Source organism: Epinephelus moara, chromosome 7 (assembly GCF_006386435.1).
Source record: "Epinephelus moara isolate mb chromosome 7, YSFRI_EMoa_1.0, whole genome shotgun sequence".
NCBI classification, from domain to species: Eukaryota; Metazoa; Chordata; class Actinopteri; order Perciformes; family Serranidae; genus Epinephelus; species Epinephelus moara.
The window spans coordinates 5,292,849-5,306,648 of record NC_065512.1 but is presented as its reverse complement, the minus strand read 5'-3'; the positions used below and the strand labels follow the sequence as shown (position 1 = coordinate 5,306,648).

The following is a 13,800-nucleotide window of genomic DNA, read 5'->3' as shown; positions in this document are numbered from 1 at the left end:
TTTGTTTTCTTGCTGGATTGCTACCATACTTATATCCAATGATAAGAGGAGATGTTAGCTTTGCTTAGCTTAAAGGCTGAAAATGAGGTAAACAGCTAGTCTGGCCAAAGTAAAACAAAAAGCCTACCAGCATCTGTTTCCCCTTGTTTACAGTCTTAAAGAGATGGTTCAGATTTTTTCAAGTGGGGTCGTGTGAGGTACTTATCCATAGACAGTATATTATTTACAGTAGATGTCAGTCAGCACGCCTCCAGTTTGGAGAAACAGGCGGGAGTCTGACATGGTAGTTAAGCAATGTACTGCTGTGGAGGGGTCAGCAACAGAACGTATTTTAGCCACCCTTAAAAACTTACACCACTGAATCTCCTTAAATCTTACACACTGGACCTTTAAGTGTTTTCCCAATATATTAATTTCTGATTTATTGTCATCATGGAGTTCAAGAACAGTATGTCAATAACAATTTTAACCACGTCTCTGTTTGTATCTGTCAGTGTGGCTGCAGCTCGTAATGAATACATGCAGAGGAGACACGAAGCCAACCTGTACAAACTGAGAGCAGAGAAACAGCTGGTAGGAAGAAGCTCAGCAGCTTCACCATCTCACACATACTGAGTCTGCAACACGTTTCTGATCACTGAATTATCAGATCTGTGATTTTAGCCTTAGTTTAGATAAATCCCACACTGTAGGAACACTTTAACTCAACACATGTAATAAGACAAGTCATAAATGTGTTTGAAGAATAAATCCATCATGTCTGGATTGAAAGAGAAGACTGAAGACATTTTGTTGTTGTAGGTTGCTCTTGTTAAATCAGCAGGTTTTTTAATGTCAGTTTGTTCACAGGATCATGACTCAAACCTGTAAACATCAGTGGGGTCGCACAAAACCACAACAGGAAGTGAACTTGCTGTTCACACTCAGAGTAACATTCAGAAACCTGTGAGGGAGAAAACTAACTGACACATGAGAGCAGTGATCACAAGACTGCAGCATTAAAAAGAGACGTTAAAAGTCACTGTGCAGAATTTGAAAGCGCAGATAAAATAAAATAAAAACAAATAAACTCTTGGTGTTGGTGGTAATTTCCCATCATGCCAAGCTCCAACACAGCTGTAACCTTTGACCTTTCCTCTTTGATCGTCAGGGTTTGCGTCCGTCTACAGCTGAACGCAACAGGAAGCCTGGAGGTCAGGAGCAGGAAGTGAGACCATCTGAACACCAACACACACCTCAGGACAGGAGGCAGGAGGGACAGCAGGTAGGACACACACCTCAGGACAGGAGGCAGGAGGGACAGCAGGTAGGACACATACCTCAGGACAGGAGGCAGGAGGGACAGCAGGTAGGAGAGTTTTGAACCGCATGTTGTCTTTAACGAGGTGGAGAGCTACTACATACATCTAGTTAAGTACTGTACTTCAGTACAACTGTAAAATGTTTTTATTTATATTTGCTGTAACTTCATACTGTGTCTCTGTGGCCAGGAGTACCTGCGTCAGCTGGACGCCATCAGACAGCAGTATCACCAGGAGATGAGACAGATGAGACTGAGAGCTGAAGTAGAGGTACAAACACTTTATTCCACCTCAGGTGTTCGTGCAGCAGTCTGATTTTAGAGGACAATATCTGCAGCCCTCTGTATCTCATAATCTGTTGCATGGCAGGTGACCTGTACGTGGATTTGTCTGGATGGACCTTATAGAGATAGTTCTGTTTCTCCACAGTCAGTGTGTTACTGTACATACGCTGGGTGTCAGTCGGGACACCCGCAATTTGGAGAAGCAGGCAGGAGTACTACAACAGAAGCTGAACAGTGCACTGCTGCGGACGGGGGAAGAAGCAAAATGTATTTAAGGCTCTTAAATAATCGACTACAGTTTAAGTGTACACTAAATTTAGAATATTTTCACCACCACCTTGACGCTCACTTCAAAGCCAGACAGTACAGTATTACTTTGCCTCCACGCCCTGTGAGGTCGTAGTCTTTGTCCTGCAGAATGTCTGTTACCGTCCATATCCTGTCATTTCTTTGTGGTTAAAGTGTCATCCTGAAAGATGAGCTAAATTAAACAGGAACACACACAATACATATTTCATCCTCCTCTTCCTGTCATGTTAACCTGTCTGAATCAACACACTGAGAACAGACGCCATCAGCTCCTCCTGTCAGCTCAGAAAACACCAACCCTGTTCATTGTGAATTTATTCACGCCCCGACAAAGTGAAACATTAACAAATGTTTATTCTGTCATGTGTCAGCCGCAGCCACAACACAAACATGGAACCTTTGTGGTGGAGAAACCCAGAGAGCAGAGAGCCTCACCTGTACAGGTAATCAGCTGAGTCACACCCATTCTGACCTTTAATACTCCAGCAGTACATGAATGATATAATAAACTTTATTTATACGGCACTTTTCTTAACAACGACACAAAAAAATACTTCTCTTATACTTCTTCTTTCTAGTTACTCTTAAAGGATTATTTTGTTATTAATAAGACCAATAATAAATCATTATAAGAGGTAAATTATCGTGCTGATATTTGTGAAATAAAAAAAAAGATTATCATTGTTTTGATTAAAAGTTGAACAGCACATGTCTGTTGAAATTTTTTCAATAAAATTTTAAAAAAAAGTTTTTAATTGAAAGCATGAGTAAGCAAGCTCTGAATCCCCCGAACAACAATCAATAAAAAACTAAAGTCTCTGATAGCGTGTCTCGTTCCTGCTGCAGGACATGGAAGCAGCTCTGAGGCAGATCAGAGAGGAGACCAGAGATCAGAGGAAAGCGCTGGAGAGGAAACACAAAGACAAGGTGAGGTCACACTAAGGGTGAATCCCAATTCTCTTTTTTAGCCCTACCCCTACCCCTTGCCCCTCCAAACAGAGTGTCAATGGCTAGGGGCTTGAAATATCCCCCTAAGAATTGGGACACCACTTCAAGCCGGCACACAGATATTGTCTATAGTTTGTAGTTTTCATTGATGGACACAGAAAATGTCTATAAGCTTGTCAGGGATGTGTAAATGTTTTATTGTTGTTTTTTATTTTACAAGGGTTTGTATTTTTTCCCCACCCAATTTAGTAGTATTTTCTTTTCCTCGAATAAATCATCATACTAAAATCTTGTTTCTGGTATTTCTGTTCTGTTTTATATTATATATTATATTATATATTATTAAATATTATTTTATATTTATTTTAAAGTAGGTGGTAAGTGAATGGGAGGTACACACTAAAGACACGGGCCGTATTATGTAGTGTTACCGCAAACTTTTTTGACACGCTTGTTAAAAGTAAAAGTTCTAAAATACACTGAAACAACATAAAACCAAGCTAATTCAATGGTTGTCACAATTTTTACACCTTTATTAACAAAGAAAAACTTACATTTGTGGGCCTCTTTTCACGCGTCTCTCACCATCATTAGCCCTCCGTTTGGAGTGTGGGTCTGGAAAATCTCCGTTTGAAGGACTATCTAGCCCTCCCCTTGGCCCTAACCCTCGACGGTAAGAGAATTGGGACACCCCTACCCCTACACGGGCACGCGCATTTTTGAGTGGTAGGGCTAAATATTCAGCTCAGACACTCAGCTGATGTCTTTACTCAAGAATAAGACCTGTCTTGAAGTCAGCTTTTTGACTGTCTGTCCAGATTCAGAACATTTGAGTATTTAATGTAGAATAGTTTAATGAACCCCAAATAAGCAGCTCAGTTTTCAGCCCGCTGTTCACCTAAAGTCATCGAAGCTGGTTTGTGATCAAACACACTTACACATTTGGCTCACTGAGGCTCTATATTACTATTAGTCCTGTATAAACTGAGACCAGGAATTCATGAAAGAACGCTGACAGTGCTAGTTTTCCAACCTGCTGTGGAGCTCACATTTTTGACATCACAAACATAAATGTGACATCAATGCGTATGGCAGAGTCTTTTCTCTCTGATTATATTATTTGGTGATTAATCATCACTAAGTACCAATAATATTAGCATCAGGGTGCCACTATCAGGTGCGCTCAAAATGTCATGAGAAATTTTCCAGTTTTGTTTGTCATCTGTTTGTTGTGTTTGTCATTCCTGCAGAAGGGAATCATGTTTGAGATCCGGTTAGATGACGAAGGCGTGAAAGAGGAAGCAGAGAAGGAGGAGAAGAGAGAGGAAGACGAGGAGAAGGTGGGTGATGGAAGACAAAAGGAGGAGGAGGTGAGTAGTACTCTGTCTGTTTCTCCTTCACACCTCCTCTTCTTCTTCTGTTTCTCTCTCATCTTGTCCCCGACTCCTCACACAGGAAGTGGACCCTCTGAACCAGACGCTGAGCTTCCAGGAAGGGGAGGAGTTGAAGCTCAGGGATTGGTCGGAGGTGAGGAGGGGGTGGAGCCAGAGGACTCCTCAGACTCTGCTGGACGCACTCGCCAACATGGACGTCAACTCTGTCTACAACACAGTGGTCGAGGCTGAACAAGGTGCAGTGCAACGTTTTTAAATCATATATTAGTTAGTTAATTAATTCATCAATGAATCTCCTCTGTATTTAACTTTTTACAACAACCAGAGCTTCACCACAAATTTAAAGTTTATTTTCTTCAGTTACACTATTTTTCTGATTTGTGCTGTTCTCTGCTTTCCTCTCTTCTCTGACTTTGAAGGGATATGAAATCGACATTTTGATAAATATTTGCTTTCATGAAGAAATCCTGTTGAGAAACTTGACTGTTACAGTGCAGTGTATGGGACCCATATATGTCTCCTGACCCCGCCCCCTTCAGGTGAGGAGGTAGCAGGTCGCAGGCAGTGGGTGGACGGCCCCCCCAACACCCTGCTGAACGCTCTCGCTGAGGCTGAACTCACTTCATCGACTCTGGACTCAGTGACTGCAGGTCAGAGTTCACTCACACTCACATTTGACTGATCGACAGTCGGCAGCAGTATAAAACCAACGTCACTCCTAAAACATCTGACACACTGAACTGTGTTTACTGTCAGACTCAGAGGACAGAGCAGAAGAGGAGGAGGAGGAAAAAGAGGAGAGGAAAGAGGAGGAAGAGGAGGAGGACTCTGATGTGGAGATGGATGAAGAGCGTCTGGAGCCGAGGTCAGACGATGACGACACGTGAGTGAACACTCCCCTCTGTTCACTGCTCTCTGTAGCTCGTAGTTTCTTATGGATATATTTATAACACCATCATTTATGTCAGTGTCAGTGAGGATAATGTTTCACTGATACAGCTGTTTAATACACAGATTTTAGTGTCATCATTACTCCTCTTTTTCAGTAAACTCTGATTGTTATCTCCTCAGCAACAAGCCCGTTTCCTCACCAAAGCCTTCATCGTCGTCGTTGCTTCTTGAACTTTAACAAAACCATTTTAATTTCCTGTCTATCATCAGGAACTTCGAGGAGTCGGAGGACGAGCTGAGAGAGGCCGTGGCAGACTCCATGAAGAACCTGTTTGTGATGGAGGATGGGAGCTCGGACGAGGCAGAGCACACAGAGGAGACGGCGGCGGTGGGTGGTGATGGGACGGAGGAGAATGAGGATGGAGGTGCAGCGGCGAGTGCTGCAGACTCACAACAGATCCAGCCGGAGGTCGAAGATTCACAAGCAGACAATGTTTCCTCTGAGCCTGAAGAACGAGACGGTCAGTCTGACAGTTCAGACAATAACACTGCGTCAAATAAACAGCAGCAGACGAGCTGAGTGATCACAAACATTGAATCCTTTATTCTGAGACAGTGACTTGAGTCCATTTAACGGAATAGTTCACCCAAAACAATATGTTGGAGTATATTAGAAGAGCCCTCCTTCATGGGAAATGTTTCATTTAGCCAAAGTTTAGAAGAAACAGTAGTTTGGATTTCCAGAGCTGAACAGATACAAGACAGCTGGAAAATGCTGCTTAGAAATGTCCAGAAGATTTAATTACCTTTTCTTTTGTTCATCTTCCATTGAAGTCTGTTTGCACTGATATGTTTCATGTTTCAGGCGCTCTGCTCTGCTTCACACCATTAGATAGAAAACTGTTTGTGTCTGAGTGTCCAGTCTTTAGTTTAACTGTCTGTTGATCTTTATTTTAACAGATAAGTCTGGTGTTATTTTACATTTTTTTATTGTCTATAAATACCATGAAAAGAACAAAATCAACAAATACTTTAGTTCGTCTTCTCTCAATCGATGATCATATGTGCTGTGTCTCAAGTCAGAAACTTCTGTACTCAAACTTGCTACTTTGAGTGTGTGAGTGCGTTCACACTGAAAAGTATGGTGAAAAGCAGAGATCTAAGAGTACCTGGATGATGCACTCATGACAGTCAGAAAATCGAGTTGTGTTATGTTGCACACTGTTAATCTTTAATGGTCGCCATGTTGCCTACGTAACAGAAGGGGCGGGACCACAAACACATTTTAAACTTGTGAAATGACGTTAGTCTGCTAGCGAGCTAACAGCATCACATTTTGTCATCAGGCGTGAAGGGTAAGATATACTAGCTTAAAGAGTAAGTTATTTTTGGTGTTTATGCATCTTAAATTATACGGGTCCATCCTGAATGGACTCACAAATGTGTCAGGTTTGTAAAAAACACTTTATTTTGAAGTACAGTGAATATCCGGCACAGAGATTTTATTCTGAAGTGCTGTTTCCTGCTGTAGAGTGAGTGACTAACGGGCAGCTAACTCGACATGGCCAAACGCCAGTATGACGCTGAATATATTAAACTGTATGGACCTTGAACTAATGACTCAGGACAATTCTGGACCAGTTGGAAACCACTGCGATAGAGGATTGTAATGTCAGATTTGTGGTCAGATGCTTGATGAGTTGTAAATATTTATAAAATGCAGCAGCTGTCACTGACAGTATCAGCCACCGACATCCATATATATAGAAACGTGCTGTGAAAGCCCTTTTATTTTTAATACAATGAGTAAATAAATGCAGAAGACAAAGGAGCAAACAGGCAGATACAGCAATCATACATTCACTCGAACATTGACGAGAGATAGTCATTCAGGTGATGATGCTCAGCCTGGCTGCAGTACACTGAGCAGAAGGAAAGCTGTCAACGGCCATGTTTGATCTGAGACAACACTAACCTGTCAAAATTCACGCACTACACAAGTAACTACACACTGAACACAGTGTTCTGAGGTATCTGATTTGAGACAGAGCAACAGTTTCATCAGTAATGTCCTCACAGCTGCTCACTGTAGTTTTTAATTTAACAAACAGGAGGAATCAGTGACTGTGTAGGGGACTATTTTCAGCGGCGGATTAATCCACATTTGGTGCTCTAGTGAGTATCTGTGGCAGCAGGACGGTTTATGTAGGATTGAATCTTTTTATGGGATTTTGTGACATTTGGAAAAAGCTGAAAATCAGCAGACGTCTCCTTTAACATCAGCTTCAGTGTGACTTCTGATTTTAATGCTTCACTCAGTTATATGGAAGATATTGTTTAACAAGCAGCAGTAATGTTTGTACCTTTCTGTGCTTTAACTCTGTTTCACGCACATAACAGACAGTTAATATGAAGTGTTGATGATTGTATTTATTGCAGTATTTGAATCTTATTTCTACATTAACAACCTTAAACAGTAACAATGTCTTTCAAAATAAAGATTCCTTAATATTTCACACACTTTCACATCTCTGTGCCTCCACCTCGTTACAAACAGGAATGCAGGAAGTGAAACTACATTTAAATAAAAATTGATTTGGCCGTCACCTTAAACCCAAACACACTTAAGTGCTTCTTCAAAGTGCATAAAAAAACATCTTCATTTCAGTGACTCTGTCAGGAAAACTAACATCACAAACCCTTTCACATCTATTTAGGAATCATTACGAATACTACCATCTTCATAAATAACTATAATTAAAATCTGAATAACTTCACACGTCAGTGGTGTCGAACAAAAAGATATTTGGAATGTAACTCTCAATTTAATTTAACACCTTAAAGGAACATTTGGGAAGTGAATATGCTTCACAGTCTGATGAGAAGATTCACTTCCAGATATGTCCAACATGTGTTAGCTTAGCTTAGCACAAAGACTGGAAGCAGGGGGAAACTGATAGCCGAGCATAATCAAAAGAGCTGTCTGATTAACATGTTGTATCTTACGTATTTAAACACAAGTAGAGATAGAGAAGCTTCTAAACCTATGAAGTGCATTTTGTTCAGGCCATGTTTACACGAAAACGATCCACTGAAAACAGAATCGTTTCTCATTTTCGTTTTGAAAAAAGTTCTGCGTTTAGACAACAACGTTTTGATAACAAACGGCGTGCACACGGATCCGCAAAAATGACCAAAAGTGCTGCAGTATACATGCCAGGCCAGTAGTTGGCGGTGTGACGCTTACGCTTCCTTCTACAGAGCCGTGCTGTATAAACAAACAAAATGGCAACCACATGAACGTTTGTCTGGACGGACGACGAGGTGGGGTTGCTACAGTAAATCTACACTACGATGGGGAAGCGTTGATAAATTCAACAGGGTGAGCAGCACAAACAGAGCTCACCATTGTTTTTTTGATGGTCGACTTTCTCGCGCATGCCTGGTGACTGGAAGCGTAATGAGCATGTGCGAAAAGTCTCTGTTTTCAGAGGAACTGCATATTGCAAGTTTACATGACAACGGAGATAGTGCTGTTTCCAAAAAAAAAAAAAAGCACTCTGGAACCCGTTTTCAAAATGTTTTCAGGCACCCAAAACGCCGTTGTCGTGTAAACAATCAGCCACAACGTAACTTAAGTTTACCGTTTTCAGTTGAAATCGTTGTCGTATAAACGGGACCTAATTCTCTGCAACGGCAGCAACACGAATTTAGAAATCTACTACAGACACCAGCGGGGCAACAAGGCTTTGAGTGCTGCGTCTTTGGTGGCGTTTTTTCTAGTGACCCAGCCGTCCAATCATAGTAGAGGAGGGACAAATACCACAAAGACCAATCATCACAACTTACAATGTTGCTTCAATGGAGGAGAAATATGTTAATACACTGTGTATATATTAATATGTTTCCTCTCATGAACCCACACAGACCAGTGGCTCCATCTGCTCCCCCCACGTGCTTCAGCACAGATAGATGTATGCAGGCTGACAGTTTCCCTCTGCTCACAGCCTTCGTGCTAAGCTAAGCTCAACAGCTCCTGTACCAAGTATAACAGAGATATAAAGGCAATGACGATATTCTCATCCAGCTAAGAAAACAAACTCCTCAAATCTCAAAGTACTTCAACTTGGAAATGTCACATCCCACTGGTGAACAATGTGATTTAACAGAAAGTTTCCTGAAGCTTGAGATCTCTTCTAAGCTTTTGGCTGAAGTCACTTCAACACATTAACAAAGACAGTTTGATGGTGAACACATGTAACGTTTATGTTTTACATTTAAAGTTCAGGATCTGCTTCTCTGAGTCTCTGGAGCTGCAGCAGAAACTCACCCCGTTTACACCCTGACAGACAATCAGCCCTGTGAGCTGTGTGTGAGCAGAGGAGCCTCCGTCTCTGCTGCTCCTCCATGTTTCTGTTTGTTTGGTGAACAGTCGTTGTGAGTTTGACACATGCAGAGTCACTGGAAATGTATTCTGTGTTTGCTGATTGATAACAGCAGATATGAAGAACATTTTATCTGTGGGCGTCCACCAGGGACTCCTCTTTATAACGTCACCTTCTTTCTCTGTTGTGTGTCACACTTCATGACCTCGCTGCTTCAGTACAAAAATCTGTGCTCGAGAATGCATTTAAATTAAAGTCCTGGTCCCTGGTGGACGCTGGGCCTCGTCTGCTCCTCTTCATCGCTCCAGTTTACCCATCAGAGACTCCATGGCAGCGAGGAAACAAGCCTCAAACTCCTGGTCGGAGAATCGCTCCACAGAGCGCCGGGCGTTACGTCGGATCTCCAGTCTGGCCGACGGAGACAGCGCCAGGATGGTTTCCATGGAAGCGGCGTAGCTGTCCTCGCTGTCGGCCAGGAAGCCCGTCTGTCCGCCTTCGTATGGCACCACGATGTCCAGCTTCGGACCTCCAGACTTATGAGCGAGAACGATGGTGCCTGCAGCCATACACTCCACCACACCTGGACACAGAGAGGAATTTAACTCCTGACGCATCAACAGCTGAGTATCGTTTTAAAAGTAACGACACCAGTGCCCTTACAGTGATACTGATTAACTTCATTTGATACCTATCATGTGAATGGAAGCATTTAGTTACAGGCCAATGTGTGTGTGTGTGTGTGTGTGTGTGTGTGTGTGTGTGTGTGTGTGTGTGTGTGTTGTAAATGCTGTGTTTTCCTCACCGATACCGAAGTGTTCGTTCCACATGGTGTGCAGACCGATGGTGGCGTCCACCAGCTCTCTCTTCAGCTCCTCAAAGGGCACGTTGAGTTTGAAGTCGACGCGGTCGGTCACGCCCAGCTCCTGACACAGACCCCGCAGCATCAGCACCCGCTCCTCATCCTCCTGGTTCCTGCATCCACCAATCAGCACCAGGCGCAGAGACTCCCGCCCCCCGGGCCCGCCCTCCTTCCTGCCCAGCAGTTTGTGAAACGCCCTGATCTGCAGCCGATGGTCCTTCTCCGGCCGGAACTGACCCACCGACACGATGGAGTGGCACTTCCTGTCCCTTCCCTCCTCTTCCTCCCGTCCGAGCTCCTCCCAGCCTTCCTCCTCCACCTCCTCTTCATCCTCCTCCTCGTCCAGCGGGATGTCCAGGAAGGCCCTGACGTCGCAGGGCGGGTAGACGATGCTGGTGCGGCTCGGCGAGCGCCACAGAGCCAGGATGTGACCCAGCGTCCAGGTGGAGTTCACCATGATGACGTCGCTGCAAGAGCCGGCCAGGCCGTAGAGCAGGGCGAAGCAGCAGTAGTACACCACCTTCACTGCGCTCAGCACCGGGTTTCTGGAGATGAAGTCAGCGTTGTTGAATCTGGAATCAAACAGGACGAAGACAAAAGGTTGGTCAGTGTTTTATAAGAGAACGTCCAAACTGAACCTGCTAAACTAAAACTATTTTCTCTCAGTTTCAGATTTACACCAAACTAAAATGCTTCTTTCTTCCCAAATATAATTACAGAAGCCTCTGAGGGACATGCCGACTAACATCTACTGTAGGTAATATACTGTCTATGGATAAGCACGTCATACAACCCTATTTCTTAAGATCAAACCATCACTAAGTCCCGCCCACAGCGTTTTAAATGACAGGTTTTCTTGTGCAACGTTACCTGGGGTTCCTCTCTCTGACCACAGACAGCATGTCGGTGCTGACGGTGGGATAGTGAACGTAGCTCGCCACCTTACAGCCTCCCAGGTAGCGGAAGATGGGCAGAGTGAAGGCGTAGCCCATCGAGTCCACATACAGGTCGGGAACGAAGGCTGTCAATGCCTCCCAGCCTACAACACACACACACACACACACACACACACACACACAGTGTAACTGTAACTTAGCGCATGATCCATCTATGTCAGAATTTACTATAAGTCACATGTTGTGGCTTGGACTCACCGAGGAACATGGAGCCGCCACTCTGTCCCAGCAGGGTGAAGTGAGGGTAGGAGCTGGCCTCCACCAGCGAACGGTGATGCAGGAAGACGAAGGTGACTGATCGAGGCAGCGTGATGTTGAAACGTTGTCGGGCTCCCTCCAGAATCTGCTCGCCAGTCACTCCCTGGTCACCCGTGTAAACCACGAAGGAGATGCCGGGGTAACTGAGGAGAGGAAGAAAAACATGAATCAGTTTCAGTCATTCATTAGATTTAAGCCTCAGTTGGGTACTGTAAGATTTCTACTGTTTCTGTTACCTCTTAGCTGATGTTAGCTAAGTGACAATATTTTTAATTGCCGTTGCATAAATGACCTTATTTCCACAGTGGGGTTGCAACGGTGTGAGAGTTTGACAGTACGCTAACAGTATCAGGAAAAATCACAGTATCATAGTGTAAAGGATTAAACAATTACTATTATCATTTGGTCGAACAAAATTTTTATTATGACCAAAACCTGAAACCATTTTTTTAATGTAAGTATGTGTAAAATGTTGACATGTTCAAATTTACAGCAGAAATAAACATGTTTACAGCCTGATACAAAAACAGTTTGGCCTCTGTAGTTAATTTCAACATTCATGACAACTGTAGACGGCTGTTTTTTTATTTAACTCACCTGTTTATGTTTTATTAAGGCTTATAGTTACTCATAATTAAGGGTGGAGCCCCTTGCGTGACAGGCTGTCTGTGAGGCGTCACCACAGTCTGAGTCAGATCCACCCCTTGCTCCTAAAATATGGTCACTTATGGCTCCAAAACCAAAATGGCGATGGGTGAAATGCCGAACTCGAGGCCCCCAGGAAGTGAGACAGGCTCTGAAGCCAGATTTCGTAGTGGCCAAACAGTGGTACTGCAATTTCTGCTGCCCATCTCATGATGCTATGGGGCCCAAAAAGACTTTCTTCCATAGACTTAAAGTTAAAGAGACATCTGTAAATAAGTGGATACAATTTTTTGAGCACCACAGCCTCTGCAAACTGACTTGTTCTGATCAGGATTTTGGTCATTTGGTCAGATAACATTTGGAAAGTCTAGAGGAGCCACAAGATGAAACCATTTTATCCCCACTGAAGTTAGCAGAGCTAAACTGGAAGTCTTCCCTCTAGCCTCTATGGGCCCACTGATGTGGAGGCAGCAGGTTAATGAGACACTGGCAACTTCATACAACTTTCATAGGGATGAACAGAGTCCTGCCTCCAGCACTGCATCCAGGTCTCTTCATACATCAATGGAGGCTTCAAAACAGGAGTCCACAAACCAATTGGTGGCATCACAGTAGCTACGTCTGTTATTTTATACAGTATATGCTCTTGATCTGTTGATGTTGCCTGTTACTAGTATTTATAAACTCGTTATTATGCAAAAGTATGTGGACACCTGACAGTTACAATCATGTCAGATATAACCTGAAAATCTTCATTTTTGTGCTTTAATATTAATCTATCGACTGTGTTTTCTATTCTTAATCTGAATCTGTTCTGTAACTAAAGCTGTCAGATAAATCTACTGCAGTACCAGTATCATGTAGCAGTAAATGGAAATACTCAAGTACAGTAACGTTACAAGTATCTTAACACTTAAGTAAATGTACTTATTAACTTTCCACCACTGACAGTTAGCAGTATAGACTGTACCGGTGCATGAGGGCCCTCAGGGAGCACCAGAGGACCCGCTCCCCGCCTCCTCCCGCGTTGCAGTACGGGTGGAAGAAGGCCACCGCGGGTCCACCGTCCCGAGCCCGGCGGGCCTTGCGGCGGCCCTGCAGCCACATCCGGACCCCCAGCAGGAGCAGCAGCAGGACGAGGGTCAGGAGCAGGCTGAGGTAGGCGCAGGGGACCACCAGGGACCACAACAACCTGAGGAGGGGGACACAGAGGGCTGTGAGCGGGCTGAGTGACACCACCGGGGCCGTTAACCACCGGACTTTAACCGACAGACTGTCGTTTACTGTAACTTTGAGATTAGCCACCTAGCTGCTAATGAAGCTAAAGTTAGCATTTAGCAGTTAGCTCGTGTTCATGAGTTTATTTCTTTAACTCTCTTTAACTAACATTTAATCTGTTCAGCGAAGCAACGAGACACCGAGAGGAGAAAGTTTTACCTCATTAAATCACAGAAACACAGAGACAAGTGGTGATGATGTTCGTGTCCTGCCATCTTGACAACACAACACTTCACCGGAAGTTGCGGTCAGCTGACCGAGCTGTCGCTCTGTGATTGGCCCAGCGTTTGTT

General features: G+C 43.7%; 2 protein-coding genes across 3 annotated transcripts in view; one reads left to right on the top strand and one right to left on the bottom strand.

The window, feature by feature from the left end:
• The window catches only part of LOC126392963 (serine/threonine-protein kinase Nek5-like), a 24,684-nt gene extending 17,042 nt beyond the window's left edge, over window positions 1-7,642 (top strand). Inside the window, exons 15-24 of one of the 2 annotated variants that reach the window (XM_050048755.1) lie at window positions 495-573; window positions 1,151-1,264; window positions 1,491-1,571; window positions 2,266-2,337; window positions 2,741-2,821; window positions 4,093-4,212; window positions 4,298-4,472; window positions 4,776-4,886; window positions 4,993-5,119; window positions 5,398-7,642. In XM_050048755.1, coding sequence (XP_049904712.1) covers window positions 495-573; window positions 1,151-1,264; window positions 1,491-1,571; window positions 2,266-2,337; window positions 2,741-2,821; window positions 4,093-4,212; window positions 4,298-4,472; window positions 4,776-4,886; window positions 4,993-5,119; window positions 5,398-5,707 — 1,270 coding nt within the window. In that variant the 3' untranslated portion in view covers window positions 5,708-7,642. Of the gene's footprint in view, window positions 1-494; window positions 574-1,150; window positions 1,349-1,490; window positions 1,572-2,265; window positions 2,338-2,740; window positions 2,822-4,092; window positions 4,213-4,297; window positions 4,473-4,775; window positions 4,887-4,992; window positions 5,120-5,397 lie in introns of both variants that reach the window. The other variant, XM_050048754.1, reaches the window with a different exon arrangement.
• Window positions 7,538-13,800, bottom strand: LOC126392964 (GDP-Man:Man(3)GlcNAc(2)-PP-Dol alpha-1,2-mannosyltransferase-like). Its single transcript, XM_050048756.1, has 6 exons — window positions 13,668-13,800; window positions 13,201-13,422; window positions 11,526-11,728; window positions 11,242-11,410; window positions 10,315-10,943; window positions 7,538-10,092 (listed from the first exon to the last, which is right to left on the bottom strand). The coding sequence occupies exons 1-6, from the start codon at window positions 13,721-13,723 to the stop codon at window positions 9,809-9,811; spliced, it is 1,563 nt and encodes a 520-aa protein (XP_049904713.1). The 5' UTR covers window positions 13,724-13,800; the 3' UTR covers window positions 7,538-9,808.

What these genes read in the sequence shown, in the direction of transcription:
- LOC126392964 (XM_050048756.1), bottom strand. Translation starts at nt 13,723, where the DNA reads ATGGCAGGACACGAACATCATCACCACTTGTCTCTGTGTTTCTGTGAT. An exon ending in TGTTTCTGTGATTTAATGAG is followed by an intron (nt 13,423 to 13,667) that starts GTAAAACTTTCT and finishes CCCCCTCCTCAG; the next exon opens with GTTGTTGTGGTCCCTGGTGG. An exon ending in GAACGAACACTTCGGTATCG is followed by an intron (nt 10,093 to 10,314) that starts GTGAGGAAAACA and finishes CTCTGTGTCCAG; the next exon opens with GTGTGGTGGAGTGTATGGCT.